This window comes from Rhipicephalus microplus, chromosome X (assembly GCF_043290135.1).
Source record: "Rhipicephalus microplus isolate Deutch F79 chromosome X, USDA_Rmic, whole genome shotgun sequence".
Taxonomy (NCBI): Eukaryota; Metazoa; Arthropoda; class Arachnida; order Ixodida; family Ixodidae; genus Rhipicephalus; species Rhipicephalus microplus.
This window is the reverse complement of record NC_134710.1, coordinates 19,907,626-19,921,806: the sequence shown is the minus strand read 5'-3', so window position 1 is coordinate 19,921,806 and position 14,181 is coordinate 19,907,626. Positions and strand designations below refer to the sequence as shown.

Here is a 14,181-nt window from a genome sequence, read left to right as displayed (position 1 = left end):
ACATCTTTCATGTAGACATGGGCAGTGTGATCAGTGTGGATTTCAAGCTTTTTTTTTTTAATGCTACAAATTTTTTTCGCTGTGCCATAGGCAACAAATGTGGTAATTCGAGACATGTCATCCTGTGACATTGTGTGCTCGTGCCAGAGAACTGGCAAGTGCAGTTGCAAAACATTGGTACAGTGAGCATCGGGCTCTCTGTATGTAATCAACGCCAGCGTCGACGCATTTGTGGCAGTCAGTTCATGCTGGAAGGCTACCATCGCAAGTCTCATATATTTACATTTATTAGTGATCATTTTCGGAGAGTTATAGTTTTTCTGCCAACTTTGTGCTTAAAAGTTATTAGCTATCCTGAAAATGAAATTGTAAGAAGCTGCAAGGATATTTGAGGGACGTTTTAGCATAGAGAACTACAATACACACTAGCAGAGGGCTTCAGAAAGCAGAGCTTAGCTTCGACCACTGATCTGTGATAGACCCCACCGCTCTGCGGAGTTGTAGAAGAACGCTGCAAAGGAGAAGAATAACATCTAATGGCCCTCAATTGCATTGATATGAAGTGCTTTGCTTAAATTATGGTGTAAATGATGTGATAATGGGAAACCTAGATGCTTACACAAATTTGAAAAGCAGTTTCAGGGACCCTTTGAGAAGTGAGTAGTAAGTGCTATACAGTCGAGCCCGCTTATAACGAACCTGAGCGTGACGCGGCATACGTTCGCTGTATCCCGAAGTTCGTAGTAAATGAAGCACAGCTTTTAAAAAAAAGTTGCGAGTGAAAACACTAACTTTTTATGCCCCAAAAAGTCCGTCATGCACGTGTTTCGAATAGCATAAGTGGTAAGGGCGGTCTCGAGTTCATTTAAAACGGCAGAGTGCTCGTTCGCCGAGGCCCGTGGCATAAGCTGCATGAGGCACTGACTCCAAAGTTTTGTCGTTCTCGCGATCCAATTCCTCCAAATCGCTCTCGCCACGTACTTAATTCACAATGCCCTAATCCGTGCACGATTCCGCAGCGTCGGAATCATCATCGGCCATAATTAAAGCATCGCAACAGATGTCCCACCCGCTCTCCCAGGTCTGAGTTGACGACGTGCTGTCACAAATCGCCGACGCAGTGGTCCTGTTTGGAAGCTTCAGGCTCGGCATCGGGCCCGACGTCGACGAAGTCGGCCTCGCGAAAACAGTTTCATGCGCATGTAGCCGTCACCGCCGCTGCCCACGAAATATTCACCATCTCCACAGCTGAATACCGGGACGCCTGAAGCGCCAAGTTGGCTGCCAGGTGGTCAACGGCTATGAGCAAGCACTCCTCAACGTGGCACCTAACGCGCGGATTACGCTTAAGCCAAGCGGTCACACTTTCGACGTTTTGTTGAGCGGCAGAAAAAAAAAAAAAGCGAGCTAGTCCTCCCGTCGGCCATCATGACCACACACGCACACCAAGAGCAAGCAAGACGCGCACATGCGACACACGTGCCAGAACACGTGGAACAGCTCTGGGCCCGTTTCCAGTCAGAAAACGAAACTAATTCGAGCCAGTGTGGTGGGCGTCGCGGAGCAGTAGAGATGGGCGAAGGGGTTGTGATCAAGAGAGGAGAGCAGATTTGCGAGAGAAGGGCAATGAGTTGTGATAAAGAGATGGGAGGATGCGGCGGGAGGGCACAATTGGTCTGGTCACTCCAGGCCGGTGACGTCAACGACAGTACCAGCGATCAAAAACGGAGTAAATGGCTGACTGGTCTTCGAAAGATCGGTGGCAGTGTGAAAACATGGGCCTCGTCTGGCGATGCGGAATGCTCAGAGTACCGGGGGGACAAAGGACGTAGGGGTGCGTAACAAAAGCGGTCGGGGAGAGCAGCAACTAGAGGGGCGCGGAGGCAGGGTCGGCGTTTAACAATAAGAATATATGGGCACCTCGTCGATGCCTGATTGGTGGTTTCCCAAGAAGTCAGCAGACCGACTCCGTTCACTGTAACCAATCAGCGGCACTCGGAGATGTTCGTTGTAAGTGCGATTTTGTGCCATTGAACCAATGTATATTTTCATAGCCACGCGGATATTGTTAGTTTTAAGCGAAAGTTCGTTTTAAGTGGGGCTGTTATATGTGGGCTCGACTGTACACATACTTAATTTCAGCATTCCCCAATGTTGCCTTAACATTATTTACTCTACTGTAATGGACAAAACATGCACCGTTCATAATTTGCAAGTTCTCTTAAAATACATCAGTTTCTGCTTTGTGCTATATCACTGAGGTTTTTCAAGTGATTTCTTTTCCTTCAGGTCCTCCAGGTGTTGGCCGCAATGAACTGAAGCGAAGACTTGTTGCAAGTGATCCTGACAAATTTAAAACTACAATTCCTTGTGAGTGATCCTAGAACCTTTTTTCAACTTGTTGTAGTAAAGCAGGGGTGGAACACTTGTAAGAGTGCGCAAAACTGGCAAGGACAACAGAGACAGGGTACAAAGAGTGTTATGGAAGAGCAGTGCCAGTTGTCTAAATGATATCTAGGGTGGTTCTTTTCACTTTTCTGCTCCAAAGTGACATTTCTTGCTGTTTCTGTCTGTGCTGCTAAAGCTGAGATCACAATACAATGCTTGCTGTCATTGTCATAGAAGTTGACTTAGTGGTTATTGGCACAGATCGAGCCGATGTCGTTAATTTGGTCTCATTGTTCTTTTGTTGCTTTTTTTTTCTCTTAAATCTCTTTGTGTACCACCGCTGCAGGGTTCGTCTTGCGCCATGTGTAATGCAGATCTGCATTCATGCTTGCGCAATGAGGTTGGCGAATGAAGCAGCTTTGAATAATGCTGGGCCACAAATTATTCAGTGTAGTTATTCACTGTGCCACTCCCGAAATACCTTGCAAATACAGTACTCAACTATACTCAAACCTCGTTATAATGCAATGGGATATAAGGAAATAATGGATGTAGCGAAGTAAATGAAATTCCCCTTGTAAGCTCTAATGAGAACCATGCGTTTTAAATCTTGTAACGAAATAAAATTGACCGGTGAATGGGTATAACGAACTACATTATTCTATCAAATAGTCTATAGAAAAAACTGACCGTAGTGTGTTAAGTATATCGTTTTCTGCGGAGTATGAGGCTCGTTCGGCGAGGCTCTTGCAAAACTTTCGGGCCGACCTCACAGCCACGCCACGCGCGACCGAGAAAGTCGTCCTTTTCACACAGCCAGCAGGAACCGCTCAGCAGGTCACATGACCGAAAAGCGGCGCTGCGGTGCAAAGCGATTTCCCTCTAAAGACGACAGCAACGACTGCGTCACCGCTGCTACCCTCTGCACCGAGAAAGGAGGATTCCACGACGGCTTTTTTTCTCTCTCTCTCTCTCTCCACGTGCACGGCCTTGAAAAGAGAAGGGTCTCTACGTGTGGAGACAGACAAGGGAGAAGCGTGGCACAGGTGCGTTGCAGACCGGCATTTGAGAGAGAGCAAACAATCTGCCACAGTCTTTTCTTTCTTTTTCTTCTTTTCCTTCTTCGCGCGCAGCGTTGAGAGGAGCCGCCGGGGGATTGGGCATGGTGCTGAGAGCGTTTTCAGAAGGCGGAATGTTTGAATTAACTGTCGCAAGTGCTTGTGCGTTCGAATTACAAGACATTTTCACCCATTGGAATACACATAGCTTTGACGGGACCTCAGCATGAGTTTGAATTAACGGGAAGTTCGAATTAAGCGTGTTCGGAATAATGAGATTCGACTGTGTTTATTTTCCGTCGCATGTGTGGTCACGTAGTGGTACATTGGGCCGCGAGGTGGTTTCCTTCTTTGTATGCTTCTAGGTGTGCGTCCATCTGAGCATACATTGCCGCAAACTGTTATGATCGATATAACGAAATAATCGATATAACAAAATAATTGTGGCTCCCCTTCAACTTCGTTGTATTGAGGTTTGAGTGTAGTACTGATTGTTTTGGGAAGAAGTAAAAGTGCATGGAAAACTTAAATGAAAAAAAAAATCGCAGCATATCCACGTAGAGAATACTGAGTGGGATGAAGCGTCCATCTATCCATCTGTCCGTGTGTGTGTTCGTTTGTCCAGCTGTTCGTGCTTCCTTCCATCCGTTCTATTGCACACACGTCTATTGGACCAGCGCTATCTAGGAAATAAGACTAGAAGCCCTGCCGCGGTGGCCTAATGGCTAAGGTACTCGGCTGCTGACCCGCAGGTCGCATGATAATATCTTGGCTGCGACGGCTGCATTTTCAGTGGAGGCCAAAATGCTATAGGCCCGTGTGCTCAGATTTGGGTGCACATTAAAGAAGAACCCCTGGTGGTGGAAATTTCCAGAGCCCTCCACTACGGCATCTCACATAATTATGTCGTGGTTTTGGGAAGTTAAATCCCACATATCAATCAATCAATTGAGATGAGACAAAAAATGTTGATGAGACAGCACCATTTAATATACTACCATATTTTCGCGCGTATAACCCGCACCAAAAACCCAAAAATTTCAGTGGCGAAGTGAAGGTGCGGATAATACGCGGCGTATTTCCTATACTTTTGCTTCGCAGCAATGTGTGTTGTGCTGTGAAGCCCCTTAACAGTGTAGCCAAGGCTACGGAGGTGGTTTCCGCAAATTTGTGTTGCTCCGCAAGTAGCACGGCAACTTGCGGCTGATTTTGGTTTCGCTTGCTTGCATCGTTGAAGCGTTTAGAAAAACAATTGGGGAGAGACAGTTCGATTGTTCAGTGTAAAATCGCACTGTCACACCACAAGTATATTTTTTGGACGTTCGCGGCCGCTTGGTGACCCTCCACATGTCCCTACGTCACGGATGCCATGTTTACTTTTGGAAAGAGCTTGCCGAAAAGGTGGTGCTGTCTAAGAAAGTTTCATAATAAATAAAGTAAGTTCCATAATAAATAAAGCAGTATTTATTTCAGCAAAGCGAATGAGATGTTATAGTGCCTATACCGATATTATCAGTAAATTAATGTACTGCTTTTTGACGCGGTAGCAGGCATGCATTTCGGTTCTGTTGTTTCCAGGGTGCTGTTACAGTGTGCTAGAAGGGGTAGTGCTGTCAAGTTGTCGCCAAGTGTGAGCGCTCTTTACCTCGCTGATACCGCTAGTTCTCCACATCTCGACCCGTTCGCCTAGATTGAGTCGATCTGTTCTCTCACCATAAGTAGGGTACGGCGGCAGGCCTTCACCGCACAGCAAAAGATTAAGATCATCGCCGTCGCCGAGGAATTTGGAAATCGCGAAGCGGGAAGACGGCATGATGTGGACGAGTCCTGCGTGCGACTGTGGAGAAAGAAGAAAATGAGCCTACAAGCCGCGCCCCGTGACCGTAGGTCATTTTGTGGCCCCAAGACCGGTGCCTACCCTGAGCTGGAGGCAGAGCTAGTAGAGTTCATCGAAGATGTGAGAAGCAGGGGTCGTGCCGTATCGACCGAGATGGCCAAAGTGGAAGCGCGGCGACTTTCGAAGGAGCTAGGCCTACCTCACGAGTTCCATGCGAGCTGCGGATGGCTGCACCGCTTTATGAAGCGGCAAGGGCTCTCAATCAGACGGCGGACTACAATATGTCAATGCTTGCCGGCTTCTTATGAGGAGAAGCTGCCCAAGTACCAGAGATATCTAGTTGGCCTGCGAAAGCAGAACAATTACATTTTCTCACAAATCGGCAATGCGGATGAAACTCCTGTTTATTTTGAAATGCCATTGGACACAACGATTGAGAAGACGGGCAGCAGTTCGGTGAGCGTGCTGACCGGCGGGAACACGAAACTGCGCATTACAGTCTTGCTTTGTACCCTCGCCGACGGCACGCAACTGCGACTGTACGTCATCTTGAAAAGGAAAACTCTACCAAAGATTCATTTGCCTGCCAGTGTGGTGGTGCGCGCACACGAGAATGCGTGGATGAACAGTGAGTTGTTCGTGCACTGGATCAAGACGATATGGGAGAAGAGGACCGGTGCGATACTCGTAAAGAGGTTCATGCTCGTTCTTGACCCGTTGCGCGGCCACACAACTGAAGAAGTGAAGGACCGGCTTTCACGCAACGGCACCGGCCTAGTTGTTATACCCGGTGGAATGACGTCAATGTTGCAGCCTCTAGATGTGTCGCTTAACAAGCCCTTCAAAGCGCATGTCAAGCGCTATTACGCCAAGTGGATGGCCGAAGGCTGCTACGACTTGACGCCGACAGGACGAGTCCAAAGGCCTAATATTGCCCTATTCTGCAAGTGGATTGTTGAGACATGGAAGGCCATTCCAGGTGAGATGGTGCGAAAAAGTTTCAAGAAATGCTTCATCACAAACAACATGGATGGAACCAAAGATGACCTTGTGCATAATAGTGAGGACTGCGGCTCAAGTGATAGCTCTAGCGAGAGCAGCGACAGTGAGTGAATTGTGACTGGCCTTGTAGACAGCGTATTCTGCTTGCTAAATAAAGCTTTTTTCTGTCTACATATGTGCTATGTGGCTTGAGCAGTAGCTTTTCTACAGCCTTTCCTGTATATAAATGTGCAAGCAATACGCGAGGATTTTTTTTTTTCTCTCGTTGAGCTGAAAGGGGGGGTGCGGATTATATGCAGGGGCGGCTTATACGCGCAAAAATACGGTATTCAGGAGATGCTGCTGGTTACGCCTGATTCAGGACAAGGTTAGACGAAAAGGAGCTTCGCCCCTAAAAGACACGCACATGCACACACAGCACCTGTGCATGTGTGTATATGTGGGCCTCTTTTCCTTCCTGTTTTCTGTCTGCATTTAGTACTCTTTAGAATGGATTATCAATGTTCCCTAACTGCTCCCACATTGGTAAACTTTATAACTAGCTGGTAGTTGAGCACAAGAAAAAAAAATAATAAAGGGCTGGGGCATGGACGAAAAGCTGCGCCAATTAAGCTGCAATCTTATATTTACATATACAGGGCTGTGCCAAAACAGTAAAAACTCCTTTAATCATATCTGAACCGCCTCATAAAGTTGGAGATTTGTGAATTCAGACGCGCCTAGAAGAAAAGCACCAGGTGGGCAAAAAGGTCTGTCTCACCTTATATGCTAAATATTGATATTGATTGCAATTTGTTAACAACTACATGGACTAAAGTTTGCAGCTGGAGTAAGCATCCACTTAATAGTTAAATAGTTATCAAGCATGTTAAATTAAAGAGTTTCGAATTTTCAAACGGCTTGTTTTAGACACAAATTCAGATTGAACTTCTGGTCTGGCCTTTCTGGTAGTTATTGCGAACATGTCACTACCAGTGGATAAGCATTGCCTATGAGATTCGCTCACAGATAACGGAAGCAAGGACGCTTGTGTTTCGAGTGCTTGCTCTAGTGTGAGCGATCTTTTAGGCTGCAAGTCCACCTGTTCAGACTCCTCTAAAGGAGAAACTAAACAGGATCTGAAAATACGAAGAACGAGCTCGTTATTCTCTTTCGGTGTTTTCATCTTTTTGGCACAATTCATGATGCCAGCAGTCTGTCAACGTGACGGCAGGATAAAATAAGGTCTCGATTGCTCGATATACGAGAGATATTCGTTGTGAATTGTCGCCTACCCTGCTTTGCCCTGCAGTCACATGTCCGTTTTGCCTTGTATCGCATGTCTATGGTGCGTGATAAACTTTCATTTCATTTTCTGCGTTTACGACTGCATGAGCGGAGATGGCAGCGTGTAGCCGAAAAGTGTGCAATTCTTACTGGCTCAACACTTAGTGCAAGCATTCAACATGTTTTGTGAAGAAATAAGTGTCAAGGAAAGATAGCATCCGTAGGAAGGGTGGGGAGGGCAAGAAGGAAACTACTCTCTCGTTTTGAACTCGGTGGGGTTTAGGGGCACATTAAGGTAACTGGTTGGCAAGAGCCACAGCCTGCTAGTAGTGTACATTTGACTACCTCACTGTATTATGAGTCTCCTACATAGGCTCTCTGCATGCTGGTGTGGCACATGCACAGCTACCATTTTTGTTGTTCCTCAGGCACACATTTTAAAGGGACCAGTCGGAGCGGTAGGTGATCTATCATAAGCGGTGGGTAGTGAACCGGAGTGATAGGCAGCGTTTCCACCCCCGCCCACCATAGGGAGAACCCCTCAACACTAGACAATTTACTGTCTCAGTTCGCGTGTATGTCACTCTTCTCAGACTCCTGCTTTTAGAATGTAGCCTGCCTGTCACAATGGCAGACTCCTGATGCACGACTGTCCACCTGAGCTGCTCTATCAATATTGTGGTAGACTTCCTTGTATTATTGCAATAGCAATTATATGAACACACTCGGCTGGATTTTGCTGTCATTCACCGTATATAAAACGTATCTATATATATGAAAACTCATGAAAGAAAAATAATCCAGAAAATTATTCTGGCGCATGGAATTGAACGTCTGACCTCTCGCTTGTGAGTGCATGGCGTTAGCCACTGAGCCACGAAGGAGCACTTTTTTTAATATTGAAACGGCAAGCTATTTATATCTACCACTTGCGGCTGGTGATGGCGATTTCAGGGGAACTATTGTGTTTTCAGTATTACTGGTGAGATGGTGCAATTAGCGCATGTCAGATCGTCGCAGCGCGGCGACACGCTGATGCATTCATCTCCCGCACGTACTTTGCCCTGCGAGGGGGGGGGGGTAGAGGCTCATGCGTGCTTGCACTTATCTCGCGGTGAGGAGAATTGTACGCCTTGAGCATTCACTGGAACGGTTCTATTGTAGTTACCGGGCGCACAAAGGTCACTGCACTTGCTGCACAGTCTCCGTTTGCGAAAAGGGTGCGCTTTTCTGACACAGCGAAGTAACAACTGAGGCACTTATTCATGTGCATTTGTACCTCTAGAACGTTTCGTGCATCATTTGTGCGTGAGCAATATGAGACACGTTTTGATCTGCTTGCCATTCTTCACATGGCAATCCAATTTGTTTGCTATCGCATTCATTGCTTCGCTTTTGCGGCAAAGCTGTGTTCTTTCTTGCTGCTCATCGGGCCTCCCTATAATGACCAGGTCAGACAGGTTATGAGGAACTAGAAGAGGCTGCATCCCCAAAGGCAGCCCGATGGCAGCATGGGAAGTAGAGTCAAGACGTGCATGTTCTTTGTAATAATGCTAAACACCAAACAGTTGAATGCAGGTGGTATATAGATAAGAAATTTGAAATAAAAATGAGTTGCACGCTTCTTTGACCTGCTCCAAATGGAGAATGTCAGCTCCAAGAACTTCCCATTTTCCTGCTTTGAATATTCCCATGAAAAACCTAAATTTTTCTGCTCCGAAAGTTTTTCCAGCTGTCCCAACCATGACAGTTTGTTTTTAGGGTGTATGATTGGAAGAGCAGTTCGTGTCCATGTTTGAGACTTAAACAACTGTTGCACTGCTCAGTGCACAGTTATGTAGGAGAGATGTTGCCCATTATATGAAACCTCTTGATGTCTTCATCTTAATTTAATGTGGCATTGTTTGATGTGGCATTTTTATTATATTTGCTCACTTTATTCGAAATAAAATCATATAAGCATCTTTATGCTACATTATATTCACTTGTATTTAAAATTCATAATAATGGCCTCCATGTTTTCTTTGGAATGTCAAGTAATATGGATAGAGCAGGCTTTGCCATTCTTGTTGACTAGTATTGCAGTTAATATTGAGACCATATGGTATATAGATGTTTGAAATTCTACCAGAGGTGATTAGTGTAGGCCAATTCAGTTTTTTGACAAGGTCTATGCAAAAAGGTCAAGTGGCTGTTCCATCAACGAGTGAGATATTTGTGTGCATCTGTGTTTGCACTAACGCTTAAAAACTTGATAAATGTTTTTCAGATTTTTTTAATTGCTTCAGTGTGTGTTCAAAATGTTTTATTTTGCTCTTTTTTTATTAGTCAAACTGATGATTTCAAAACAGATTTGCACTTTCAAAACAGATTTGATGAACAAGTAAGAGCAGTTAAATAATGATAGTGGCTTGCTTTTTTCTGTTTTCTTTTCTTTTTTTGTACATGAGACATAAGTATATAATAAATTCAAATAAAGGCAGCAAATGATAGATGAATAGTTTCAGAGGTTAGTATTTAGGCATGTCCATATGAAAGCAAGCAAAGTGTAGAAGGCATGATCTATAATTTTCAATTGAAGCACAGTACTTATGTGATTAAGAAAAATGAAAGTGGATGAATAAACAACTTGCCGCCAGTGGGGACTGAGCCTGCAACCTTCACATTATATATATGACGCTCTATGAATTATGCCACGGTGGGGGTCATTTGCCAGATATAAATAATGCCCCCTAAGTTTTTCTTGGCATTACTGTTTTTTGGCTGCATATGGTTGTATTTCGGGGCTAGTGTATATTTGAAGACAACCTGATTATATATTTTTAGAAAACATTGTTTTAAGGTATTCATAATGTGTGGCACCAAGTATTCTAATTTCATGTTCAGTTTTGGGAATCTTGATACAGAGACCAATCTCACTTATCCAACATTGTCGAATCGATTCAAAGCCGTGCTGCGCATTTTATCTACTCTGAATATACCTATAATTCCAGTGTTTCCAAACTTCAAACTCGTGCTCACTTTCCTAATCTAGAATCACGTCACATATCTCGACTATGCCTTTTTCACAAATTTTATCATGCCCCCATCGAAGTTCCAGCTATCCTGCCAGTCCATCGCTCATCAAGCCGCACAGACCATTCAAGCGCAGTGTATCCTCCATCAGCCCAAAGCACCGCACATTTTTGCTCCTTTTTTGTGACAACCGCATGGGACTGGAATCGTCTGCCTGCAACTACCGTGCACCACTCCGACCCGCATCAATTCAAGATCGCCCTCGAATCACTTTTTTTATTCTGTAATTAATACCCATCCTTCATGTAATACCCCAGCTGGGGCCTTTGAGGTATTCAAAATAAACAAATAAATAAATAAACTTCCAAGTAATGTAGCTGATTTGGCAAAGCTCCAATAGCACTGTGGCAATTCTAGTGTGCTGCTAAGCCTGTGATTATAGATCTGATCCCAATCATATTGGTTCGTGCCTCGTTGGTGGCGAAATAGCAAGAATGTTTTTCCAATTAGATATAGTGCATGTTGAAAAGCCCCGGATGGTCACAACTTATTTGGTGTTGCTCTCAATAGTCCTGTAGCATTGTAGTTTTGGCTCGTAAAATGTCGCAATTAACTCAGATAAAGTATAAAAGATTCCTCGCAGGGAGCTCCGCCATGGTGGTCTATTGGTTATGGTGCCAGACGGCTGACCGACAGGTTGTGGAATCGAACATCAGCTGCAATGGCCGCATTTTTGATGGAGGCAAAGACGCTCGTGTAGTTTGATTTATGGTGCCTGTTAAAGAGCCTCTCACCAGGTCCCATAACGAACTTTACTTAAACCGTGGCAGTTGTGTGTCCGATGAAGAGCACTATGCCGGAACAATTTTTTTTTAGTCTGTTCATTGCGAGCTGAGAAAACTTGTATTTTTAAGCAGCGTGAAACTATGATGCGAGGAGGCAAGCTTGAAGCCCTTGCCGCTTGGCCCACATAGCCTTTGCAAGCCAAATCCCTTCTCTAACCTCTCCAGCATCCAAGTGAGAGAAACACATCATGCGCACATCAGGGCATGTGCACATGACAAGCCCGAGCAAGCCCAAGCCCCCGAGCACTTGTGGGGCATTATTTTGTTGACCAGCATTAATTTGTGGCTTACTCCCTCGCCTATCATCAGGCTTGCAACCTATTACCGAGCGCGAGAACTGCGACATTTCACTGGCACGAGGGTGGCAGCTTCATAATCCAGTGCCGCATGAGCGCTTAGTTGGGTGCAATACAATAAATGAGCATAATCAGTTATCGAACGAGCCAGAACAACACTTTAGTTTTTGGGGCTGGGGTCTGCTCAATGCGTTAACCGTTGGGACACAACGGCATGTGAAACGGAGGCACATTAGCTCCGCATATCACGGCAATTCGTGGAGGAAAAAAAAAAATGAGAGACGCAGACAGTCCCCTTGTGCGTTTCATTATTTATGTCAAGTTTTTTAGTCTATTCAAGCAACTAATTGCCCAAACTACACATGTAGTGTTAAATAATTTTTGCCATGTCTAATGGTATTGTTGGTGACATCGAAGCACAGTCGTCTACGCAGAGGACCGACGTCACAGCACCAATTGTTCTATGTAGGGCGATTCCATAGTGTGCATCAAGCCCTAATTCTCTGGGTGCGAGCACGCAAGAAGGGCAAGTGGGGTTCAGTTTGAAATTCGACCCATTTTCACGATGCATAGCATTGCGAACTTTGGCAGACAGGATCAGGAATTCCCAGTGTATGCATTGCGCTCGTCAGCTCAAAATTGTCATTTCCGGAGTCTTCCACTACGGCATATCTGATAATCATAGCATGTGAAAAGGGGTTTATTGGCGTGTGCTGCGACGGTGTCCCTACGATGAAAACACGATCGGGACAGAGCAACCGTCAAGCAGATGCCAGCGAAATGTTGTAGGCTCGTGTACTCAGATTTGGGTGCACGTTAAAGAACCCCAGGTGGTCAAAATTTCCGGAGCCCTCCACTACGGCGTCTCTCATAATCAAATGGTGGTTTTGGGAAGTTAAACCCCACAAATCAAGCAGATGCCAGCGACGATCAGCACGAGGCGAGCGAGAGAAGCCCAGAACCCAGTACCCAAGCGGTGGCGATGTTGCTTGCCAGCGATGCATTTTCTTCACAATTTTCCCCCACCGAAAAAGAGCTATCCTGGCGACCTAAGAGTGTGAAGGTAGAGAGCTATGATATGGCTTAAGGCGGGCTACGTGGACGATGTCACGTCCACGCCGGCGCATGTCGTCAGATGGGGAAAGTGGCTCAATGAGAAAATTCACCGGCGAGGTTTGGTCCAAAACGTCGTAAGGGCCCTCGTACTTTGGGACGAGTTTTGAGGAAAGGCCGGGGGTTTGGTAAGGAACAGCCAGCCAGCCATACAAGTGATCCCGGGGAATAGCTGTGGCTTCATGAAGAGTCGGCGTTGTTTTCTTTTTGGCGCTGCTGTTCTTGTGACGTAAAGGTGCATGCGAGTTCACGGCATTCTTCTGCTTTTCGGGCAGCTTCGGACACAGATGGGCATTCAGATGCGTCAGGACGGTATGGAAACAGTGTCGATAGTGTGGGGTTGTTCGCGTCTATAAAGAAGAAAGGTGAAAATCCAGTGGTAGACTGTGCCGCGGTGTTGTATGCAAACATGATGAAGAGAAGAATGCGATCCCAGTTAGTATGATCAGATGTCACATACATCGCGAACATATCGCCAAGGGTGCGGTTAAATCTATCCGTGAGCCCGTTAGTCTGCGGGTGGTATGCCGTGGTCTTGACATGAACAACATGGCATTCAGAAAGCAGAGCCATGATGACTTCCAATAGGAATGCTCGACTTCGGTCACTTAGTAGTTCTCGAGGTGCACCATGTCGTAGTATGAAGCGATAAAGGACGAAGGACGCTACGTCCCGTGCAGTAGCACTTGGAAGGGCGGCGGTCTCAGCGTAGCGTGTTAAATGGTCCACAGCGTCTATGATCCACCGATTTTCATCTGATGTTGTCGTAGAGGGCCATAGAGATCAATTCCGATCCGATCGAAAGGTTTGGCAGGGCACGGAAGCAGTTGAAGTGCACCGGAGGAGTGTAAAGGCGGTGATTTGCGGTGTTAACAGTCGGGGCAGCCTATAACGAATTTTCGAACAAAATTATACATTCCACGCCAGTAGAAGCGATGGCGAATGCGTTCGTAAGTTTTGAAAACTCGGGCATGGTCACATTGAGGATCGTGGTGAAAGGAGGCGCATATTTGGGATCGCAAGCTGCAGGGGGACAACCAAGAGCCACTTGCGACCTTCAAGGGCGTAGTTGCGTCGGTGTAGCAGCCGATCACGAATGGCGAAGTGAGCAGCTTGACGTCGGAGAGATCGTGATACCGCAGTGGTTGACGATCCAGAGAGACAGTCAAAAAGGGAAGCGATCCATGGGTCCCGGTGTTGTTCACTGGCAAAGGAGTCGAGGTCGAGAGATGTGACGAAGTTGGTACCAGTGGTTCCGCAGGCCGAGTCGGGAGGTAAAGGCGAACGGGACTGGGCGTCAGTGTCGGAATGCTTGGGTCCGCTCCGATAGATGACGGGAATGTCGTACTCCTGGATTTGCA

At 46.0% G+C, this 14,181-nt stretch overlaps 1 protein-coding gene across 4 annotated transcripts in view; it reads left to right on the top strand.

Moving 5' to 3' along the window:
• Positions 1–14,181, top strand: part of metro (membrane palmitoylated protein 7-like protein metro) — a 105,119-nt gene that overhangs the window by 74,741 nt on the left and 16,197 nt on the right. For all 4 annotated transcript variants that reach the window (XM_075881914.1, XM_037426638.2, XM_075881913.1 and 1 more), the window contains one exon: positions 2,290–2,370. In XM_075881914.1, the coding sequence (XP_075738029.1) occupies positions 2,290–2,370 (81 nt within the window). The remainder of the gene's footprint in view (positions 1–2,289; positions 2,371–14,181) is intronic.